Raw genomic sequence first — 11,340 nt, forward strand, 5'->3', positions numbered from 1 at the left:
GTTGTATGAATATTTACTGTGTTGTAATGATTCGTCAGACGACAACAATGTTTTGCTGCTGGAGGGCAAGTCGGTGACAATCTGCTGAAATAATGAAGAGGCTTGAAGAGTGAAATGAATGACAGCTTCTTCTCCATTTGCTGCAGGTTAACAGCTGTGACCCTTGACCTCTTTACTCTTGATTTATATGTTGGTTATCAAATTTAGATTTTTTCAATCGTACCATTCAAAATGAAGGGCGTCCTGTACGTATCACAATTTAACATTGAAAAGATTGCTGCAGCTAGATCATATACAATATAACTGACGGATACTTACATTGTAAAAGGAAACATTCGCACATAGGGCTTACCATGTGAGAGCATAATTTTTTCTTAAATAAATAGTACATTCATGGGGAATATTTTCAGTGGCAGATTAATCCACATTTGATGTGTTTGGGACCAAGGCTTCAGTTGTTGAAATATACTGGAGAGTGATGAGCTGATCAACACCATCTTTTTGGATCTTGTGGGGCAAAAAGTACCACATGCTTCATTTGAAATGCAAAAAAAACAGGAAAAAAAACACCAATAATGTATCTAATATTTACATCTTCTGTAAAAACAGATAAGATATAATTCTGTCAGTGTGTGTGTGTGTGTGTGTGTGTGTGTGTGTGTGTGTGTGTGTGCGCGCGCTCAATATAATATGAAAAAAAAGTGATTACAAAAATTGTCACATCCTTTCAAAATGACCAGGACTCTTGCATGAAATCCACAGATCTTCACATGATGCCTTCAGGGTCCTGACTGTAGAGGTCGAGTTCCTGGTACAGTATGAAACTCTTCAGTCTTGGAGGGAAAACATGTGAGTTCATAATTTCAGGATTATTGAGTCTCTTCAGGGTCAAACGCCTCCTGATTTCCAGTCTGCAGAGGTGCCTGAGGGAGCGAGGACTGCCTGGAGAGCAAAGATTCAGAAAATCATTTTACTTTATTGATTTATACTGTCATGAAACACACAAGTGGGGGGATCAAACTGAATGTTTAGCACTTTGAGATTGCTTTAAGCAATGAAAAGTGCTCTATAAATGAAATTTATTATTATTATTATTATAATGATGGAGAGTAAAAGATCACAACTTTGTGAAGGGAAAAGGCCTTCAGTTCTTCTAGTGCCCCCTACAGGGCGAACTGTACATTACCGCCGTAATAGCAAAGAGTTGGAGAGAACAGAACAGATACTGAAGATTTTATCTACTCTTGGAGTCTTATCAGTAGTGAAGCTAAAATGCAAAGTTTGTCCTGAGAGGGGAACTAGAGGAAAGCTAGGACTAACATCTCAAAGGTTCATCACCTGGGGAAAACAAAATGGCATCTCATGGTCAAATTAGTTGAGTCTCCATATCGCTGTCTCACTCATTAAATATGTGGCATTTACTGTGATGTAGTGTTCACTTGTTTTTCCTGCAGGTAAGTCTGGATTACATGACACTTCATATCCTAATATCATGAATAAACTCACAAAGGATTTCACATATTTCGGCCCACTCTTTCTGTTTCTCCAGGATGAGTCTGAGTTTGGAGCAGATGTGGACATGGCTGACGTAGTCCAGCAGAATCCGGACCACGCTCCCGGACAGATGCATGAGGCAACAGAGACTCATGAACCCACAGAACTGGAGCGAAGACAGACATTCACAAGGTCAAATGTTTTCTTTTTCTATGTGTCAATTGCTGTTTCTCATCCACACATATCAATGAATTCTAACTCTTGTCGTTTGCATTCAGTTGCTTTCTCTGCTCAGAGGTTTATCTTAAATTTGATGATTTTAAAATGTTAATTTTGATTTTCAACAGGCATATCGCAATGATGTTCATTTACTTGTTCATCAAACTCTGCCAAAAAGCAAGCAAGTGTATTCCCCAAAATGTCAAATGTCAAGAAATATCTGTCACTCACTGGGATTTTCGCCTCCACATCATCAGTTGCCTCGAGGCTGCTGTTGTGGTGACAGTGAAAGCACCTCTCCACCTTGTAGCCATTGTTTAGCAGCAGCCTCATCATCACCTCATCCTTCAGGCAGTACTGCAGCGCTGTGGGAAACATTGTGTCGCTCACCACAGTGAAGTAGCAGTTCACAACTGCTTTGGCTGCCAACAGCAGCTTCACAATCTCGTAATGGCCGGACCGGACGGCCACCAGGAGGCAGCACAGTGGGTCCAGGTCCGTCTTCGCTCCGGCCGCCAGCAGGATTTTGGTGCAGTCTACGTCCCCATTGGAGACAGCAAAGTATAAGGCACTCCTCCTCATGTCCCGGTAGTTTTCAGAGTTTCTGGTGTTCATGCGGTAGTTGACATCGAAGCCGTAGGCCAGCAGGAGCTGCAGGCAGCAGCTCTGGCCACCCTCCGCTGCAGAGTGGACTGGGCTCTGACCTGCTTCCTTGATGGCTTTCTTAGTGGTCAGAGGTATCAGCATCTTCAGAGCACTGCGGGAAAAGAAAAAGACTGGTTGAATAACAGCCAAAGAATGAGAATACCTAAAGACCTCAACAGTTTTCAAATCTGTACAAATTGTACAGGGTGCATTTAATTCTGTTGAATTCTGACCAATAGCAAGCTGCCTTGATGTTGCCAAAATTTAAAGGGGAATGGAGAGACCCAAATTAAAGACAATACTAGTTAGCTGAGTCATTATCAGACCTCAAACTCATATAGAATGCTCTTCAACAGAGCCATGAGTCAATGGTCCAAACAAGTGCTGCACTGCCTAGCGTCTAGTACTGCCTATGCCCATTGGGTGCTCGGAATCAAATTCAAGCTCGCCTACAAAGCGACTTCTAGGTCTGCACCCATCTAGTTGAGTTAAATGATATGGGCTTACGCTGCTCCATGTTCACTTTCTCCAAGGGACTTGATGGTGGAATGAGCTGCCAAATGCTTTGAGAGCAAAGGTGATCCTCTATCTAGAGTCATCTCTTCTCAGAGCACCTCCTCTCACACAACCTGCAACACCCTAACATGACTTAACACTTATGTTCTGGCGCACTTCTTCACCTGATCTCTTATACTTTGTCTTAATATTACAGCCTAAGGCCAGACAGTATTTGACTGAAAAAGCTCACTCGTAGTGTCCGGCGTATGCTGCCTTGTGGATTGGAAGGTTTCCGGTGATGCTGGGCAGATTGGGGTTGGCTCCGTTGTCCAGCAGCAGCTGAATGCAGGCAGTGTTTCCTGATCCGGCTGCATCCAGCAGTACACTTTCCCCATTAAAGGCCTGAGCGTTTACTCTGCTCCCTGAGCGGGTGAGACATTTAAACAAGATTGGAAATATTTCGGAGCCTGAAGATGCAGACAGGTTTGTTGAGACAAAGTTATTAAAAATAAAATAAACCCTTTATAGTGTCAAAATAAGTAATGTTATGGTATGGTGTCAAACAAAAGGTTATATTTGAATGTATTGCAATATACTCCTGTATATTTTCCTTATTGGCACCGTGAGACCCAACAAATTCATCCCCTTGTTTTGAGTTCCACAGTCAATATCTGCTGTCAAAATTCTCTTCACACTGACCGCAGTTCAGCAAAATCTCAGTGACATGGAAGTGTCCATGCTCTGCAGCCACAGCGAGCGGCGTCACTCCAGTCATGTCTTTCTGGTTCACCCGCCCACCGTTCCTCAGCAGCAGCATCAGGATGTCCACGTTGCCCAGTTTGGCAGCCTCGTGCATCGCTGTCCATTTCCTCCAGCAGACCTGCTCCACCCAGGCACCATTAGCCACCAGAGTGCACGTCATGTCATAAGAGCCGACTCTCACAGCTGCAAGGTGAAGAGAGTGCATTTTAATCAGCAGTGATTTATAGAGGTGTGATGAATCAATGTCTTTATGAATGTTGACCTTGCTCTTTCGGTCCAAATGACTTTTGTTAAACTACAACAAAGCCTTTAATCTGGTGCAACATTCAGGACAAACTTTACATATTTACCCCACCAGTGGTAAAGAGGTGTCTACATGTTTCATCCTTCCAACACTTTTGTTTTCTGTAGCGTAATGACCATCACTGTTTTACAAGTATTACCCAGCAGCAGCGGTGACTCATTCTTGCTGTTGGTGTTGTGAGGCGAGGCTCTGTGCTCCAGCAGGCTCTTCACATTATGCACCAGACCAGCTTTAACAGCCAGTGTCAGCGGTGTCTCTCTGCCCACGGCCGTTCTCTCCTCCAGGCTGAGCCCCTGAGCTGCCACTAACACAAACACCACACAACACACATAGGAGGTCAACATGCACGCTCCTGGACTTCATATTGGACTGACAGCTGTGTTAACCTGGCAGGTGAGCCAGGAAGCCGTGGACACCTCACTGCTGGCTGACATCCAGGGTGACGTCACAGGTTATTTTAGACCAATAAGACTGTTGAGATCAGCTGTCATCTGCTGGAAGCCTGCATTGTTCATTCTGTGGGCTCATATTATTTCAGGCAGCCATTGTTTTGATGATGCCACTTGATGATCTCAGCTGCATTCAACCTGACTTGACCAATAATTTATATTTGCTTGTCAACTTTACCCCTGCCCAGGGGTGTTTCAAGAGACTTGGGGGGCCCAGGCAATAGTGCCACTCCCCTCCACCCCAGGAACATCTTACAAACAGATTTAGAAGCTCTAGTCTTCAACCAAATCGGCAGAAACCTAGTGGTATGCACAGCCATATTATGCAAAAATTAATTTAAAAGTTAGTATAATTTCACAAGTAATAATGTCTGGATTTTGATGTTTACAATCATCAGACATATTTAAGGTGCTCTATGAGCTAATAAAATTAGTTTCGGCTATCAAACACTTCCTTTTTGAGTTATTTTTTCAGAAAGGACCTGTGGGGAGTTTACATATTCTCTGTGAATGCGTCTGCTCTCTCCTGGTACTTCCTCCTACAGTCCAAAGACATGCAGATTGGGTTTAGGGTAACTGGAGATTCTAAATTGACCACGGGTGTGAATGTGAGAGTGAAAGGTTGTTCATCTCTTTATGTTGGCCCTGCGATTCATTGGCGACCTGTCCAGGGTGAACCCCGCCTCTTGCCCAACGTCAGCTGGGATTGACTCCAGCCCCCCGTGATCCTTAATGGATAAAGTGGTATAGATAGATGGATGGATGGATGTACTAGGTTGTCTAGCCATGTCAGAAATCATCCGACACAATAACACTCAGGAGGTCGTGCACTAACCACAAAGTAGGTATTTCAGTCCCAGGCTCCTCCTGTCCAGACAAAATTGTCCTTGACCAAAACTGAACCCACATACTGAACTGTTGCTCCTGATGGGCAGGCTATAGTGCCTGGCATTGCGGCTCCACCACCATCAATGTGTGAATGTTTGTGTATCTTTGCCCATTAAGGTACAGTAGAAAAGAACTATATAAGTGCAGCACAGTTAGCATCAAAAGGGTTTATAGTCGATCTGAGCGATCACACCCGAAGTCAGAGAGGAGGGATATGTGTTAACATTTGAAAATGAGGATAGTGTTGCACTCAGACTCTCTTTCTCCAAGGAGACATTCATAGTGTTTCACTCGGTTGGTAATTTGAAAAAGAAATTGAGAGAATGTATTACCCTGCATGATTGGTAAGCTTATCAATTATGGCTTGAAGTGGTTGTGAATGTTGGTTTGTTGGTTTTTTCAAAGTTAGAACATTTGTTAACACAGTTGGTCCTTATCCAATGTTGGAAGGGGATGGAGGAGTTTTCCAAACTTATTCAGCCATCTGACAGGAAGTTCCGAGGAAGTTCCAATTGTGATACACATTCAACTTTAAATAATTGTTAATAGTTACGTACAGTATGGGCTCAGGTAAAGTGAACAGTTTATAGGTGTCTCCCTTGCAAACATAACTAGATAATCACATACTTACACATACTTATTCAATACATACCTACATTGCTTACTTACTGCGTAACTGACCTCCTTCATACTGGACATATGTAACTTATAATATGTACTTACATCTCAGGACAGTCTCCAGAACCTCCAGGACCGGCTGGGATGCAGCTCTGTGGAGGGGAAGCCAGCCGCGACTGTCCGGTTCTCTGAAGGCAAAGGTGTGCCTCAGCATCTCCCTGAGCACTGGCACCTCACCTGGTTACCACGGCAACAATAACACACATGGGGGTTTGAGGAAAGAGAAGAAGCAAGAAACCTGTGACAGTATTCTGTCGGCAAATCTCTCAACACTTTCTCCTAAAATGAATCTCTATCCCGCCTCTCTACAGCTGCTGGACCGTGTGACCTCAGAGGAGAGCCAACAGACCACATGTAAAGACAAGTCTCTGCGATGATGGTGAATGTTTTTCTAGTGTGATGTCCAGCCTACCTTGTTCGATTGCAGCCAGAACTCTCAGATTTTCATCTGTCGCTGCCGTCAAACTAATGGCCAGGAGCAGAGGAAGAACAGGAGAGTCAACAGTGTTTGCTTCTCTGTTTGGTTGTTTTTTTGGGGGGGTTTTGAGAGGGTTGATGGTGTTTTGAATGTGGCCTCCATACCTGGCTGCCGATTTCAGAAAGGCCTCCTGGCAGGAGTCTTGAATACTCAGTTGGAAGATGTAGTCATTTAGCTCCTCTTCACCGTAATCTTCATAATTGTTCATTACTCGTCAGGAAAGTAAACACCCGATTCTAGCTGATACATAACTTACAATGTGATGTCAATTACTTAAATATTAACCAGAACTGAATAATTGTTTTTCTGAAATATATATTTTTCCATTTACCAGACCTGTAGGCAGCTGTGATACCAGATGATGCAAAAAGTTAAGATTATAAAACAACCCAGTCAATGAACTCAGTCGAAAAGTCCATGGTGTTGAAAACAGACAATTCCAGTTAAATTCTACACAGTATAGTTGGAGCACAGCAGGTCAGCTGAGCATGCGAATATCTGAAATATTTCCCACAAGCAAGCATTCGCTTTCCTGCAATAATGCATGAATCTTTTCTTGCCTTCAAAGTGAGGAGGAAATCCGTTTTTTTTCTCTAATAATTTATTCCAAATTACTCAAAAAATGTACCTAGTAAAGGTAAAATATTATAAACATTGCTTTCCTTTTCCTATTCACTTAAAACAGAATTGACATGCCAACGCAATGAAAAAATCCTCGGACAGATGGCAACAAAATAGGCAGCATGAGATTGCAGACCCACAAGTGTTAATGTTATTGCGTCCACCCCGTTTGCAGACCAAAAGAAATTCCTTGAGAACACTCTAGTAACTCTACCTGACCACCTCCCAGCCCGGAAGTCCTCATTCTGACATCCAGCCTCAAACACCTGAATATCTGCAGAAAAAAACCCAAACTCTCACCTGTCAGGTGTGTTAGCAGCACTCGCTGATGGAAAAGACTTTTCTAGTGTTTTTGTATGTAGGTGTGCCTTGCCCTCAGATGCCTGGGGGTCCTGCCTGCAGAAACAAAGCGTGGGGGCTGACACCTGGCCTGCTGGTCTTAAATATAGCCGTGTTACGTGTGCTATTGTGTGAGCTAAGCTGGGTCTTTGCCGTGTTTGGCGGGAATCCAACATTCAAGATCCCACAAGCATCTGGGGCTTAGGCTATAGACTCGTGCAGCCAACCAGTTCTCCGCCGCCTATCGTTTCGTGGAAGGCAAAATCAATCAGGTCTATTTTCTCCTTCTCTTCTTTGTCTGAGAAATCTGACCCGATGATTGTTTTGTTAAGTATTGAGTTAAAGAGCCTCAGGCAAACTGGGCATCCAAGCGACGGCACGGGTCTGTGTCATCTCTGTAATCCAGGGTTTACAATTTCTTTTACGAGGCAACAGTTTTGTCATTGTTTCCTGGTGTAAGTTTTTTTTACTTTTCTTTGCCTGTCCTTGATTTTATTACCTGTTTTTGCTCCGTGTTTTGTGAAAACCACATATTATTTTATCTTGAATTTTTGTTTGAGTCTTATTTAAACAGGAAAATGTAACCTTTCAACAACAACAAAAAAAAACATTGTATGACACAAGACAACATCTATAGTATATAAAGCCAATCTGGGCACAGCAGCCTGAAACAAAGCTAACATTTAAAAAATACAGATTACAATACAAATACAATGAAAAATGAGGCAGCATATTCTTTTCATTACCTTAGCAGAATGTTTTTGTGTTGTTATGTTATTGTTATGTGTTTCCATAAAGGTTTATACCCCCTGCGTCTGTATAAAGCAACAGCCATTACAAGCATTGTAAGTGCAGCAGCATTAGCATTTGCTTGGATTGACAGCAGTGATGTGGACTTAAAAAATACATGCCATGACTTAAAAAATACAGATTTTAATAAAATACAAAGCCCAGAATAAATCCTAACAGAAGAAAAACACAGGTTGCAGCATTTAATTCCTGGATGGGTGAAAGATTTGTGCCAGGTAAATAAGAACAGGCCAATGATAAATGAAAAATGAAAAAAAGATACAGTTCAGTTAATAAGTGTAGAAAGCAGCAAAATAAATCTATTTAAAGCAGCTATAACTTTTTGTCATGTGAAGTGGTTGCTCATTCCCCGCAGCTCTGTCAAAATATTAAAAATTCAGTGTCACTGCTCTTATCAGCAGATAAATGCTGTATTTTTTGTCATCAAACAAGCTCTGATAAACCTGCAATAACAAAAGTTACTGCCTCAGACTGAGGGGTTGTTTCATGTCAAATTGTATCATGTGTCATATCATATCTTGATATGATGTTTTCTAGCAAACTAATCTGCACAACATCCTTTACCATTTTACAGTGATAGCACCAAGGTACATAACTTGCAACTCCACCACATAGACTGTAAATATGTAATCAATCAAGCAGAATCACACCAGACCATATGGACCAATGTCTGAATGTGATCGTGAGAAACTGCTAACATGAAAACCTGTGACAGGTTCACACAGGGGCCCCGTCCTCCTGCTCTGCTGCTGGCTGTGGGATCTGTGGGAATCCTGCAGATGTCCAGCAGCAGATTAGCAGAGCTTTGCAGAGGCCGTCAAGTCGCCTCTTCTGGCTCACAGACTGAAATAGCAGCGTACAGCTCAACATAAAGCTCCTATACTGTCACTGTCCAAAGAGGGAGGATGTAAAAGGACTACAATAAGACTGGATTTCATCCATGACACAACCATTGTTAAGAGATGTTAGTGGTAATGGAGAGCATATATTCCAAATGTACAACTATTAAGAACTTTTTTTTTTTACCATTCCTCTTGTGCAGCTCAACAAGGAAACAGTTCAAAGAGGCATTAAACACACAACTTTGGAACATATCCTCTTCATTAATTTAATTCAAACAACTGAAGACTGTGGATGTAGCTAAATATAAGCTTTGATAAGGCTCATAGTTAGAGCTGCGCAGGTGTTTACCGAACAATCTCTTAGTTATGCTGTTATAGGCCTAGACTGCTGGGGGAACTCCCATCATGCACTGGGCTTCTCTCTCACACACTCACACACACACACACACACACACACACACACACACACACACACATTTATATCGCTTTACTACATGTCACTAACTTTGTTTTCTGTCTCCCACAGTTTGTGCTTTTCCTCTCTTACTATGCAAGGTGCCTTGTTAATGTATGTTGTGATTCTGTACTATGCAAATAAAATTGAACTGAAATTAAATGCACATCACTCATATACAAAGTGCATTATGATGAAAGGATGTCCAGTATAGACACAAGGGATGGTTATAGCATGGAAAGCCAGTTTATAGTCGTAATGTAAATAGAAAACAAATTCATTTATTTTTAATTTAAAAAAATTAAAATTCCAATTACATTTTGATTCATAAAAAAGCATATATACAGTAAATGCTTATAACATGATGTTACAGGAATTATTGTTGCTGTGAATAATGTACATTGAACGTTCTAAATTAATCAAATCCATTTATTACAAGAAGCAGATAAATAAATCTTTTGATTCATTGAATAGGAAAGCACATCACAGGACAGTGTGAGAGAAACGGTGGAACATATATCAATAGGCTATTCAATAACACGTATGAGAAAGACAAACATCAATTTATCACCTTTCAGAGGCTGGGCCTTGCAGATGTGTGGTATTTTTGCTTAAAGAAAATGTCTGATTGGATTATCAAAAAAGTTGCTGATTCATTTTCTGTTGATCGACTATTCGATTAATGGACTTATCGTGCCGCTTTACATTAAACAGTCATTTTTATTTCAAAATAAGAGTCTTGCTTGAGATGTCAACCGTGTGATGGCTGTGGCACAGCTAACTGCAGTCAGCTCAATCAGCTGGTCCACGCTGAAGCCGTACCACTGAAGAATTCCTCGTCGATCCACTGAGTTTCGTTTGTATTTGAGTTACAGGTGATCTGAAAGTCAGTCATACTGGTGACCTGGTTAGAGAGGAGACAAAGATTTTTTAAAAAAGGGTTAGTGTTACGGTTAGGACTGAATATGATTTTCATTTCTGTTTATTTAAAATGTTCAAAATTATTTTTTAAGAAGAGGAGATTATTATTTGTAAAATGGATACCTGTGTGATGTTTGGCTATTCATTTGGTTAGAAATTTTTAAGAACTGGTGACATTGACATTGTTGACAAAGTGTTAAAAAAATTCTGTGCAGTATTTCGTTTCGAGTGTTTGTAGTAAAGTTGTGCTTAAAAATGTCAGTGTAATAATTAAAGTGAGGTTAGAGTTCATAACTGCACATAACATAACAAGTGAATACAGGAACTCAGATGACCTTACCTAAGTATTCATTATACTGAATTAAATTATCCGGATTACTCTGGGTCCTTCCAGGACTACAATAGGGATAGGTTAGCTACACATAAATAGAGTTTATTCTTAAAATAATATCACTGAAACCTGCTTTCCAGTAAAATTTCATATTTAATTGTCATCTGCAAATGATCCATCACAAATCTACACAAAATATGTGTGCCGATTAGAGCACACCAATGTCTTGGTACAAAATAATGACCAGTTTCTTTTAATTCAGATACTCAAATTGGACAATATCTAAATCAAAATTAAAATAATGTTAAAACATTTTTTTTCAATGTGTTTAGCATAAAAACAAACAAAATGTATTGTTAATCCTCAGCCACGAACAACATGGTTCGACTGGCTGTTGGTTCTCCTTGTGTTCTTCCCTAAATTAAAAACTATATATGCTGACAAAAAATGATGTTTGTGCTAACCTCGTTAACAAATACATTGTGTTTCCTGTGGATGCTTCACAATAAAGGCTTTCCCATGTTTTGTTTTGTTTTGTTTGTTGTGTTTATTTTTCTAAACAGCTTTACTGTGAAGAAGATTAAAAAAAATGAGAAGCCATGGCCCT

The 11,340-nt window shown here is 40.9% G+C and overlaps 1 protein-coding gene and 1 long non-coding RNA gene across 3 annotated transcripts; both read right to left on the reverse strand.

Annotated features, from left to right (window-relative positions):
* Positions 1 to 2: 2 nt before the first annotated feature.
* LOC118315898 (ankyrin repeat and SOCS box protein 15-like) lies at positions 3 to 6,785 on the reverse strand. The gene is made up of 9 exons (XM_035643566.2): positions 6,520 to 6,785; positions 6,350 to 6,402; positions 5,983 to 6,114; positions 4,062 to 4,226; positions 3,556 to 3,801; positions 3,107 to 3,278; positions 1,945 to 2,470; positions 1,507 to 1,660; positions 3 to 942 (listed from the first exon to the last, which is right to left on the reverse strand). The coding sequence occupies exons 1-9, from the start codon at positions 6,621 to 6,623 to the stop codon at positions 767 to 769; spliced, it is 1,728 nt and encodes a 575-aa protein (XP_035499459.1). The 5' UTR covers positions 6,624 to 6,785; the 3' UTR covers positions 3 to 766.
* A 3,107-nt stretch (positions 6,786 to 9,892) lies between these two features.
* On the reverse strand, positions 9,893 to 11,324 carry LOC118315461. Of its 2 annotated transcripts, none has more exons than XR_004794859.1 (2): positions 11,198 to 11,324; positions 9,893 to 10,385 (listed from the first exon to the last, which is right to left on the reverse strand). It is a non-coding gene; the product is annotated as an uncharacterized LOC118315461 (long non-coding RNA). The 2 variants fall into 2 exon arrangements; XR_004794860.1 differs by lacking the exon at positions 11,198 to 11,324 and adding an exon at positions 10,743 to 11,186.
* Positions 11,325 to 11,340: the final 16 nt, after the last annotated feature.

Source organism: Scophthalmus maximus, chromosome 7 (assembly GCF_022379125.1).
Source record: "Scophthalmus maximus strain ysfricsl-2021 chromosome 7, ASM2237912v1, whole genome shotgun sequence".
NCBI lineage: Eukaryota > Metazoa > Chordata > Actinopteri > Pleuronectiformes > Scophthalmidae > Scophthalmus > Scophthalmus maximus.

Coding starts and splice junctions, on each gene's coding strand:
- LOC118315898 (XM_035643566.2), bottom strand. CDS start 6,623: ATGAACAATTATGAAGATTACGGTGAAGAGGAGCTAAATGACTACATC. Junction 6,115..6,349: donor TCTGGCTGCAATCGAACAAG/GTAGGCTGGACA, acceptor CGTGGTAACCAG/GTGAGGTGCCAGTGCTCAGG. Junction 2,471..3,106: donor GCATACGCCGGACACTACGA/GTGAGCTTTTTC, acceptor CTTTTCCCGCAG/TGCTCTGAAGATGCTGATAC.